Here is a 12,157-nt window from a genome sequence, read left to right as displayed (position 1 = left end):
TGGTCAACGTGCCTTTTTTCGATCGATCGGAACTCTATGTCAAAAAAGTTGTCAAGCATCTATACGGCATACGGCGCAATTTTCGGTGGGTCAATTTTTCAAGCGCGATCTATATCGAGCGATTCGCGCGACACGGCGTCTATTTTAGTTACTGCATCGGATAGCAATAGGCAAAAATAGGATGTTGCATCTATATATAACGAAGTAGGTTGATGCATGAGTGTGTGTATGTGTGAGTTGGTCTGAGCTTAACGGACGTCGATTACGAGGAGAAGGCCGAGCCCAGCCGAGTTCGTCGAACTTACATTCCAACTTATCCTCCGGTCTGCCGGCTTCCAGCAACGACAGATAGCACACGATGTCCTTCAAGCTGACTTTGACCGAATGGACGTCTATCGTGCTCTGCTTCCTGACCAGATGTCTCATCTCTGCAACAAAATAATCATCGTTTTCATTGATATAAAAGCAGTATAATATATAGTACATCATGTAATACGCGTGCAAAAAAAAAGAAGAAGCTCGCATCGGTGAAGAAGCTCATATCGTCTTACGCTCGGCTTGTAATTACCAAAATATACATGTACTCGTATTCACGTGAGCGTCTCGACGGCTTATAACAACGTATATATAAAACACGATACGATCATCGGCCAGGTGTGTACGACGACCCAGGCGCGCTATATATAGCAAAAAACGAAAATAGCCTTTATTTAATGTGCATCGATCGCGCGATCGAGCATATTATGTGTAGCCGCTACGCAAGCGTCTGCCACAAAACTGTGTGCGGCGGGCTATATATAATAATAAATACGAAAAAGCTCGCAAGCTCCCACTCGAGTTAGCTATCCCCTTGCTTTGACTGCATATACTGCCGGAGCGAAAGCGCGTACGTATAACGTACAGGTATTTTTATTCAATGGCCCTCCTCTCGCTCTAGCGTGCAATCGGTGCGTGCATCGCGCCGATATATTAAGTATTGTGTATTATTTAATTCGATTATACCTCGCCGACGCGACCTATTATACGCGAGAGAGAGAGAAAGAGAGATGCGGGGTCTCGAGTAGAGAGTAAAGTTTGTTCATTTGCCTCGGCTGGCAATTAAGTCGAATATATTTTCGAAAACTTTGTGGAGCGAACGCGTGCGACGAATTGGAACGCGTGCGTGTGCGCTAGCTGCGCTCGATATTCGCGCGCTTTGTATGCGCGCGTTGCGAGAATGGCTTTTGGCAGAACCCAAGATTAATAGCGATTATCGCGTTCGACTTCCTATAGCTTGAATCAGCGACAGCTTTGACAAACTAGTTTCCGTCAAAAATAAACGTGCGTCGAGGCAGCTAGACTGCAGTTTGCAAACATTACAATTGCAAAATATGCGCCGAGAATATCCGTCGTTCGTGGCTGGGACCTACTTGACAGGAAGCAAATCCTCTCCAAGAGCGGCGTCAGGACGACGATCTTGAAGCCTATCGAATCTCGCCTTTTCACCAGCTCCATGCCTATTGTGTCTAGCGCACAACAGCTGCCACGTGCGCGTCACTGTCTCACCAAAAAATACGCCAACACTACGTATATAACGGTGGTTTTTTTTTGCTTTTCCACCCACGAAAGGGTGACAATGGGACAATGGATCGATCTCCGCACATGTGCAGTTACACACATATAACGTACTATTCGCGAAGCGGGCTGCAATTGCGATCTGTGCGCGCAGCAGCGGCTGATCCGACCTTCTTGCCGTCGCGATAGTTTTTTTGGCACTGCAGAGCTTGAAGCAAAAGCGAGCAGCAATTCGGTCGTGTCGCATATAAAGAAAGCTCGAGTTATAGCGGCGGTGGCGGCGGCGGCGGTGCGACGGCACGAGCTCGCGTGTCATGTATAGGACGTCGTAGCGCACACGATGCTATATAATAGCAAAGACTAATTTTAAACCCGCGCGACGATCGCGACACCGCATTCATATACATGTGTATAATGTAAACTTGTCGCGTATACGCGTGAATGCAGATTTCAAGAATTGCGATACGGCAAAGTTTTTGCGAGCTCGTGATATATTCGCGTACAGTGTAATAGCGTGACGGCCGTACCGCGAAAATTCGCCAATCGAGAAAACGTCAAAAATGTCAATAGTGCAGTAGCTCGAGCCGATCGCGATTAGCACCGGCACTATAACTGCTACACATCGAGAGAGAATATTACTATTTTGGCTCGTACATATGTAGATATACGCCGAGCTATTATATTGACGGGGCTGCGATCGCAAAGCATATACGCGGATCATTAATAGTATTCAAAGCTCGTATAAACGCGGATATATGTGTATAGGACACGTAGCAGTGCACATATGCATATAATGAACGATATGCGCTCCGGCTTTGGCGCTGCACCTTCGCACACCGAGTCGCGCGCATTGTTATTATATACCTATAGAGCGGGGCGTTCATTGGCCATTAGCGCGCCGGAGCTGCTGCCGCTGCTGCTGCAGTGCGAGTGAGCCCTCATTGGAATTCGAAAGTGGATGATTTACATGAATGTGTATAATGAGCGCTATTAGCAATTGTTTCTCCAGCTTACGTCCATTGCTATATATCGACGTTCGTCGATCGATGTTATAATAATAATGATGATGATATCGGATCGCTGCTGCGGATAGAGACTCGAGGAAAGAGTAAAAATAAAAATTGCGACTCACATCGAGATAACTTGGACCGAGTTAAATGGCCGTCTCGAACTGTTCGATATCGACTTTCGATCGGCGACACATTCCATACAGCAGCAAATATACAATTGTAATATGTACATAAACACGAGAATAAGCGATACACAAAGATATACACTCGAGAGACGGCACGAGTCACGCACTTGTATACACAAACACACAGAGCGAAAAATGTATAGATTCAAGAGAGATGAAAAAAGAAACAAAGTCTGTTTTGTTTTTCGTCTTTCATCGCGCACCACCACCACCAGCACGACTGCTTAGTTTGCGGCGACCGCCGAGCGTCAACTGAGAGCGATGCAAGCTCCGCGCCACCAACTTATACATAGTACGATATAGGTAGTGTAGCGCGTTGTACGTTTAAAATTTTCGCCACACACGTTCTACACGGTGCACGGCACACAGCTGCCGAGCGCCTCGTGACGCAACTCGACGCTCCGTACCTTACGGTATATACCTATATGCTCGCGCGAGCAGCTGAACAGCAGCGGCGTAAGCCTATGTACGGAGCGATCTCCCGTGCATGTGTGTGCATTGTACCGAGAGCTTTTTACGTGCAGTACTCTATATATATACACGGCCAGACGCGTTTGTGTTCGCGCACGCACACGAGCGTTATATACACGCGGGCGTTCTATTTTCGAGTCATCAGCGTCGTCGTCAGTTGCAGACGCCTGCAGTGCAGCGTCGAGAGAGCAGTGACGCGACAGCGCGTCTATATACGTGTGCGTGCCTGCGTCCGTGTGCATAGGGTATCCAACGCGCGAGCTGCACGCGGTGCGTGTATTGCGAGGTACAAAGCTGCGCACTTGCTGTGCTTGTCCAACGTAACGTTTGCTCCATGATGCAACGGTGCACGCGTATCGTGATTTTAATATCGAATGAGCTTTTTTGGAGTGAGATTTTTTTACAGGCTCGTGAGGTTTGGACTTGAGCTAGCCCGTAAAGGCTGAGTTGATAATCACACGTATATAGACTTCTGGGGAACAGGAGCCTTGTCCTTTCGTGTTACAATGACCAAATAAGCCGAAAAGTACCTATCAGAGACAAAGATCGCGGAATGATCATTTTTATAAGAATGAATATAGAAGTCTTTGAAATAAGATTAACGAAGTACCAACAACAACAAGATTAACAAGTTTACCACTTCAACAAAACCAATTGGAAAAATAATAATTTATTGAATTTATTAATAATTTTTAAATTTTTATTTTTTCGTGAACTATCATTGCTTTCATTAACGAAATCTGAAACAGTTGAGCTTTATACGACACTTTAATAATGTTTACAAATAAAACGTCATCAAATTTAAAACCTCTCATACTTCGTTCGTTGTAATTTATCGTGTCAATGCAAATATAGTAGAAGTTTTACCGCTAGATGTCCCTGTCAAATCCACAAGTAAACTTTTGATGGCCTCCTTTGAAAAATGCTTGAATTTTAGTTGAGTTCCCGTAAAATCGCAAACGAACGGATTATATTATCAATCAATGATATATAAATGATTTTACGACGCTGACTTATCAATATTTTAATTTGACTAAATCTCATAAATTCATTTTGATGTAAACGTATTTTTTGATTTAATCTCTCATAGATACTCATCGATTGTTTTATTCCCTACACCGAGAAGCTCTTGCAAGCTCGACTTTATATAGTACGTCAGTCAGACAGTAGTACAATCGCTATATATAACACTCCTTTGTGATGCCCGTCGGACATCGGCTATTTAAAAAAAAATCCACTCCTCGAGAGCCACTTAGTCAGCGTTCGTAAAATTAATTTCAACTCGTCTACTCGCTCAGGCATCGCATCGTGTATAGATCTCTCGCACACGTGCTTCGCGCTGCTCTCCGAGAGCTATATATGTACCGTCGTGTATAAACGAATCGGGCAGATACGCACTTACACACACGCACACAGCGACGTTGCAGCAATCACATCGTAATGAGGTGGGAATTAATTGAACGACACGCGCGCGAGCTTGCGACTTACAAGCGCGTCACTCTCTCTCTCTCTCTCTCTCTCCTGTATATAGCTCGATCTCGTGTATGCGTTGAAATATCGCGTCATTATTATTACGGTACGGTCTCGAGCGCGCGCGCGCGATCGCTTTGATGTGATTTTAAATATAGCATCGAGCTCTCGAGCGTACCGCACGCGGATACGTGTAATATATACGTCGATTCGCACGCGCTCGCAGGCCGATACGCGTCGTGTGTGCGCCGCGATTCGACACAACGTTTCCAACCGATCCACATTACATCATGCGCGATGCGCGTATTTCCCATGTGCGATCGTCGTGTACCTACGTATCGAGCCGCGCGCGCAAGCTCGTGACAACTTGTTAGTCTACGTAATAAGCTCTCCTATAAATACGTGGATTCGATCGGGAGAGAGTCTTGGTTTACACGTTACGCGCCGCCTACGTACACAGACCGGCCGTTACACCGTTATAAATGCGCGCTACGTGCAGCTGAAAAATCAAATCCGGGAATCTATACGTGCAGGCGCGTTATAAAAAGCTTTATCGAATATATCCGGCTCGAAGAGTAGAAAAAAAAAGGAAAAGAAAGGAGGAAAAAATCTACAAGCGTGCGAGCACATCATCAACGGACTTTAGATTTATCAAAATGCTCGCTTGTATTACGTAAGCTACTACCACTGTGTGTGCGAGATAAATCAGTTTCAGCCTTTGCAGAGCTACGCATTCTATGATATATCGTCCAAAAAGAGTGGAGGAAAAAAAATGAAACTTTTCGGCAAATCGGAATTGTTTACCGGGCCCTAACTGTCTTTCTCTTTCGTATTCGTCGTGCAAGCCCACATTTATACGCGGATGGCCGTATATTTGCCAACGAGTGGATTATCGATTTGGAGAGTTTGCGCGAAGCGATTTCCATCTCCTCGGGCGATGATGCACTTTTTCGATGTGTAGTCAACGGCAGAGTAAAAAAAAAAAAAATAATATTCCGATTCGAATTGTGCGCGCTTGTGCACGTATACGTATACTATTATCGTATATAGAGCCCGAGACTGCCAAGTTTGCCCTCGTGTAAGGGGCTTTATGGTAATTTGGAATCTCCGAGGAGGATAAAATTCAATCGGATGGAATGTGTATATCGCGCGGGTCAAATACAAAAAGTACACATCGCTTTTGAATGCATAATACATGCGTTGGTAAAAAGTGCCGAGGTAATGAAAAACGTTCTACTTCCACAAAGATCACTGTAACACGTACGATGTTATCAATGAGGAAAAATTGTTTTCTCCCGACTGCAAGCTCGATACTGAAACTATTGTAAACAAAAACGCCCGTCGTTTTTTTCTCAAGAGAAGTCTGCCATCCAATAATAGATCCTCCGCTCGCGATAAATCACTTTTTGATCCGTCAGGAATATACACAGGAGAGCGCGCGAGCATGCGATAACAGCGCGCGATATGAAAAAGGCAAAAAGAGCCCGGAAGATGCCGTCATTGGATTAATAAAGAGTCCGACGACTCGAAGGGAGAGATGAAAAAAAAAGCAGCTCGATCGAGTTACGTAACCCAATTTGCGAGTAGAGCACGAGAGCAGGCTAAACTTCCGGCAAAATAGGCCGGCCGGGAATAATGTGTGCGTCACGTGTCGTCAATTTTCGCGCGAGGCATTATCTCGAGCCCCGGCCGTATACAGTATAGCCTCGCGCTCGACGATCGATTTCCACGAATGTCCAGATGTGGAGCATAAAGCGATTGGACGCTCGGGCGCGCGCCTCGTCAGGATATGGAGCAAATTTAAGAGGAGATTAGAGCAAGAAGCAGCCGTATAGCCCTCCGACCCGTACGTCTATATATGAACCTATGTATAGCCGATCGATCCGATTTCTTTTTCTCTCTCAAGCATATCCGTATAGCTAATGCGTCCTCGTCGTCGTCGTCGTCGTTGCCGCTCGGAATTATTCGACCAACAGTTGGTTTACGCGAGCGCATTAAAACATAAGGTCGAAAACTAATTCCGTTGCTGCTACTGTTGTTAATACGCGACTTACGGATCAGCTGACTGAGCGCGGAAAAAAAGGCCAAAAGTAACGGAGGTAGTAAAATAATAACGAGCGAACTTGCCGACAGTGCGCGAGGGCAGCAGCTCTCAGAAGTCGGAGAAAAGCTCGGCACAACTTTCACGAGCTGAGACGATATTTGTTCGAGATATAAACTCGACAAAAGTGGACTATACAAAAGTACATTTCGAGAGTATAAGGGATATAAAAAAAAAAGAAAAGAAAAAGCTAGGAAAAAACGATTGTGAAAATATGTTTCGGCTGTGCAGCTCGTGCAGGACGAAGCCGTTTATTACCCACACACTGTACGTAAAGGACCTTCTATATATAAAGAAACTTCAATGGGATTATAAAGACGAGAGAGAGAGAGAGAGAGAGAGCGAGGGAGAGCACGTACATAAGGTACTGAACACGTATATTTGGATAAAAACTACAATGTGTACGTATACACACGAGTGAGCGACGAGAAAAGGAACTAATCTCGCTCGATTATTTTCGTTTCGGCTATACGCACGACTGTGCGCACAGGAGTCGGATGCTCATTTTTTCCCAGCCTTACCGTCCAATTTTCCATTATTAACGAGCAGCGAGTAGTTGGACTTGCGCGAGGAATTGCGCGATATCTGGCTGTGGCTGGGGCTGCTGTCGGTGCTCTTCTTCTCGAGCACGTCGTGGCAGCTGTAGGACGTGTGGGTCACTGATATCATCGGATGGACACTTCCTGAAATGCAGAATTTCTGTTTTGGAAAGGAAAAAACGATGGTGCAGAAGGCGCGAAAAATAAATCGGATAGATGACAAATTGTACCGGTTCGAGGTCTGCCGGAGGCCTCGCTGTCCGCTCTGTGATGGCCGAGCGCCTGCAGCTTCTCCGTCAGTCCGTGAATCTTGTCGGCGAACGAGCTTCCGTGGCTCTCCGAGCCCTGGGTCAGGCCGGTGCTGTTGACGTTGCTGCTCGACGTCGTGTGCGAAGTGATGGCTGCGCAAGCGGTCGTCGACGATAGCACGGCCATTTCCTGCTTGGGCGGAAAATCGTGTCGTGCAAATGCGTGAAAATCGCTTTCTCAGGTCGTGCTTCGCGCCATTTCGCGTGAATATACGAGTTAAGTTTTCTTCTTTCTTACCTTGAAAGCTTTGCCGTCGACTCCGCGGGGGCCCTTCTTGACGAACGAGAGGAACAGGTGACGTGACAGCTCATCCGGCGTTTTGACGTCCAGATAAGTGTCGAGAAACTTTCTGAAGCCCTCGTAATCGATATCCTATAATGCAAGTTTTGAACATTTTAGATATCTCATGCATAAAGTCTCGCTTTATTTGCTGTATTACGAACAGGGATGTGCGCGAAAACTCGATCGGGTCAGGTTTTTTTACCGAGTTCGAGTCGAATACTCAAATTTTTGGGCAACCAATTTTACCCAATAAAGCCCTGAATTCATTCTGACAACTGACGCGTGACCGATTGCCACTTGAGATTTATGAAACGACAATAGAGCCGCTAATGAACAAAGATTCATTTTCATATAATATTCATCAAGTTTTGCTTAGTTATATTGGGGCAAAGTAATTCATAATGGCTGTGAGCTCATTTTCGATACTTTTTTGTGTCTAGTGTTATAAAATTTTACAAAATTTCACGTCATTTAAATAAATATAAAAAAGGAGTTTTGATTTTTCTATTGATAAACATACAATCATTCAAAGTTATAGATCCTAAAATATGCATTCATAACTGCAGAAAATCATCGAGAAAAAGTTATAAAAAATATAAACATTAGAGAAATGCTTAACATCAATAATAGCCTAATGACCAAAAGTATCAATTGACCTGTTGTTGACAATGTTTGTGTTATAATTATGTTAGAAATACTAAGTGCAGTTCAACTGATTTAAATGATCATTTAACTTTTTCCACATTTTAGACTAGTTTTTTGACCACTTTAAATACGATAATACCACTTCAAGTTTTCACCACTAGATGGCAAGTACCTTAATTCTTTCAATCCGCAAGTGACAGAGTCAAAATATATTATTAAGTTACAATAAAATATCAAGGCAAGCGTGTAATAGATGTTGTGTTAACAGTCTCGAATCGCGGGCCTGTACATTCTAGGCGCGAACCCCGAACTTATCTCTCTCTCCCCCTCCCACCGCACCCCAGCGGCACCGCGGCCCGTCGGCCGACGATTTGTCGTGCTGAAATACAAATATATATGCGACATATTATTTATAATTATTTTAAATTAATATAAATTGCAGGGAGAGAGCATAACGAATAATATATTCGTTACAGGGTAGACATTCAAACTTAATACCAGTATTTAAATAATGTAGTTAAATTAAAAATGTTCGGCTCAATACGATTAATTAAAAAAAAATTTTTTTGTGTTAGATTAGATTTTTAATATCAATTACTGAGCAAATATAGAGACATGAGCGAAAGTACCCACATTGACCTTATACTCCTATCGTTCATCCCTGATATCAAATGTGATAATGAAATATTTTTCGGAACCAAATCATTCTGAACAAGGAGCGGTAAGCATTTACCTGCACCACTTGCGCGGACTTGAAAATCATCTAATTAAGAAGTTCGAGGATTACAAAAAGAGCCTAAAGTTACTCGAGTTTAAACTTAATATTTCCCCCAAAAATATGCAGCATTCGTGTGATAAATAGGAAATAAGCCGCTGCGCAAACTCCGCTACGGGGGATAAGCACGCTTTTAAGGCAAAGTTTGGCTGGGTAATTTCACACGGCCGAGCATGATATTAGCCTCGACTGCGGGGCTCTTTGTTTCTTCTGCACAATGAGAATATCGGCCAAGTTCTGCTGGAATTATACGAATACAATTTGGAACGCAGCCTGCCCCTGCCCTCGGGCCCGATCGACCATATGTTTTACTTTTATACGACAATTATTTTAATTTCATTTCTGCCGACTGCATTCGAACGCAAAACTGCGTGTGTTATAGCGTCGAATTTGTAAATTACTCGAGGCCCGAGCCTAGGCGCGCGCGCGTGTGCCTCGTGTGCGAATCGAATTAGTAATCAGCTGCTGTAACTGCGTTACGTATTAAACGTGTCTTTTCATACCTTCCGCTATCTCCGCACTTGATTTAACACGATTCTACACAACTCATTCGATAAACTCGAAAATACATTAACTATTGGATTTTCTTTCCCGTCGCGATAAAAGAAAAAAAGAAGTGATTTTCGAATGTGTGTCTCGCAACGTGTAGTACGTGTGCGCCCAGTGTACGACAGGTAGAAGGAAAAAAAAGTTACTAAAAGCTCGGATTTACTCTTTGAAGTGCACCTAATGAGAAGAAAAATCAAGAGAGAGAGAGAGAGAGAGAGAGAGAGAGAGAGAGAGAGAGAGAGCGAGATAGAGAGACACAGAGGGAAATAGACGGAGCGAGGAGCGCATAACGATAGGATGGCAGAGACAATTTTCGCTTATTGCCGCCTGGGCTAGCGCGCGAGAAAGAGATACGAGCCACTTGGACATGATTAAACTCCAGCTGGATCGATACAAATACATATAAAGTAACGTACTGTTGGTATGTGTGCGCGCGAGCGAATAGCTATACGGAGAAAAAAAGTGATTACGAAACTTTGCTCGAGGATTTATCGTACTTGATGAAAAATAGCTCGGGTAATTATTAGGGATGATATAACTTGAGAGTCGGTAAATAAATCATTTTTTCGAGTAGATTGTCTTTCTTTAACTCTCTCCTCCTTTCTTCGAGTATATTTAAATTATTTGAATTTATAAAAAAAAAAAAAAAAAAAAAAACGAAGGTAAGACATAATCTTCGAGCTTGCAGTCTGTTATTCCACGAGGTCGAAATAAAAGGAAAGCAGAGCTGGCTGCATTCTTCAATCGAAAACTTTGGCCAAGCTCCGAAAGAAAAATAACTCGAGCTGGAAACTTGATATTTCTTTCTATGTGCAGCATACAGTATATAGTCTAATGCCACTATGTATACTGCGCCATATACGTATTACGGAGCGTTAAAAGCTTCCTCGCGCAGCGACGGCGGCGGCGGCACTGCGCGACTCTCGCACAGGATTCATTTTCAAATCCTATAATTCGCATGACTAAATTTACGAGCTACAGGCAGGCAGGCGGGTTAGACTGAATATACGTATTCAAAGTTCAAGGCACTATAAATATGGTATATAATCAACGCAGCGTGTTCGCGTATACCCGGAGTAACTCGAAACATCGAATTTGATTTGTGCATGTGTGTATGTATGTGCATGCGTTAACGCGCGGCGCAACTGCTACGGAGCAGCTCTGCGCGCTTGTTTTTGACGAGAATGTCTTCGCTATTACGCGGCGTTGCTCGCGAGCCACGAATACAATGTTCTATAAATTTGCATTACACATTGAAAAGTACCGAGTTCTACGTCGATAACTCCCATGCATGCGTTCTGACTTGATATAATGCAAAAGAGAATATCATCGTGACTTTTTTTCAAAGTAATGTTGGAAAAAAATATCAATAGATATACGCGCGTATTAAGACGTAAACGTTTTAGCTTGCACCAGGACGATACATAACTTCAACTCGACGGCCCGAGCAAAAAAGTCGTAAAAAGTGAAGGCTTGAACGGTCATGATATCTTTCGGCGAAGATTTTTCGTCAAATCAATCAGATACGTTACACATCTCGGGCCGAATTCACGATTGGATGAATTTTATACGCTCGCGTCGCATACGCGGGGAAAGAGTGAGATAGAGGATCATAAAATGCAACGGCAAACGTATCAATCCGTCCGACTTAAACATATTTCCTTAGAAGAACGGCAAATGTTTTCTTTCTGCCGATCGCGCAGCGAGCGACGATATACATATGTGAAACATAAAATGCACTCGCACGTACTAGTATACGGCGCTCGAGTACGAGAAGAAGAAGAAGAAGAAGAAGAAGAAGAAGAAGAGTAAGGAGGAGAAAAGTTGTCAAGCTCGTCGCACACAGTAGTATCGGTCGATATTACGCGCGACGTCGGTAACAATTTATCAGAATTAAACTTTGATCGCAGCAGCGAGTCGATTCTCCAACGCATTCAGCGCGCACATAGCGATAAAAACAGCTTTTCCGCGAAAAGAGGTCGGGACGGGAGAGCATATCGCATTTAAATCCGAAACGACTTTTAATACTTTCCCATTAACGTATGAATACGCGCGAGCGGGTTGCACACGTGTGGGTTTATATGCTTTATAGGCGCGAGAGGGGATGCATTATATCCGCGCGCGCACGTGTTGCCAGGAATAACAAGCGATCCGGTCGTCCGCGTCGAGCTTTCGCGCGCCACGCGTCAGTCCATTGAATTAGATTAACTCGGTCGACAGCAGTGGAGAACTCTCGAGCCTCCACCCGCGTGCCCACTTCTATATGT

General features: G+C 44.0%; 1 protein-coding gene across 3 annotated transcripts in view; it reads right to left on the bottom strand.

Moving 5' to 3' along the window:
- Positions 1-12,157, bottom strand: part of LOC106658610 (diacylglycerol kinase 1) — a 64,176-nt gene that overhangs the window by 5,722 nt on the left and 46,297 nt on the right. The window contains exons 4-7 of one of the 3 annotated variants that reach the window (XM_014380625.2): positions 7,877-8,011; positions 7,561-7,771; positions 7,313-7,474; positions 306-428 (exon numbers count right to left, since the gene is read on the bottom strand). In XM_014380625.2, coding sequence (XP_014236111.1) covers positions 306-428; positions 7,313-7,474; positions 7,561-7,771; positions 7,877-8,011 — 631 coding nt within the window. The remainder of the gene's footprint in view (positions 1-305; positions 429-7,312; positions 7,475-7,560; positions 7,772-7,876; positions 8,012-12,157) is intronic. The other 2 variants (XM_023461384.1, XM_014380626.2) reach the window with 2 other exon arrangements.

Source organism: Trichogramma pretiosum, unplaced genomic scaffold (genome assembly GCF_000599845.2).
Source record: "Trichogramma pretiosum strain Unisexual culture from Peru unplaced genomic scaffold, Tpre_2.0 scaffold2, whole genome shotgun sequence".
Classification (NCBI taxonomy): Eukaryota; Metazoa; Arthropoda; class Insecta; order Hymenoptera; family Trichogrammatidae; genus Trichogramma; species Trichogramma pretiosum.
This window is presented reverse-complemented; position numbering and strand designations above follow the sequence as displayed.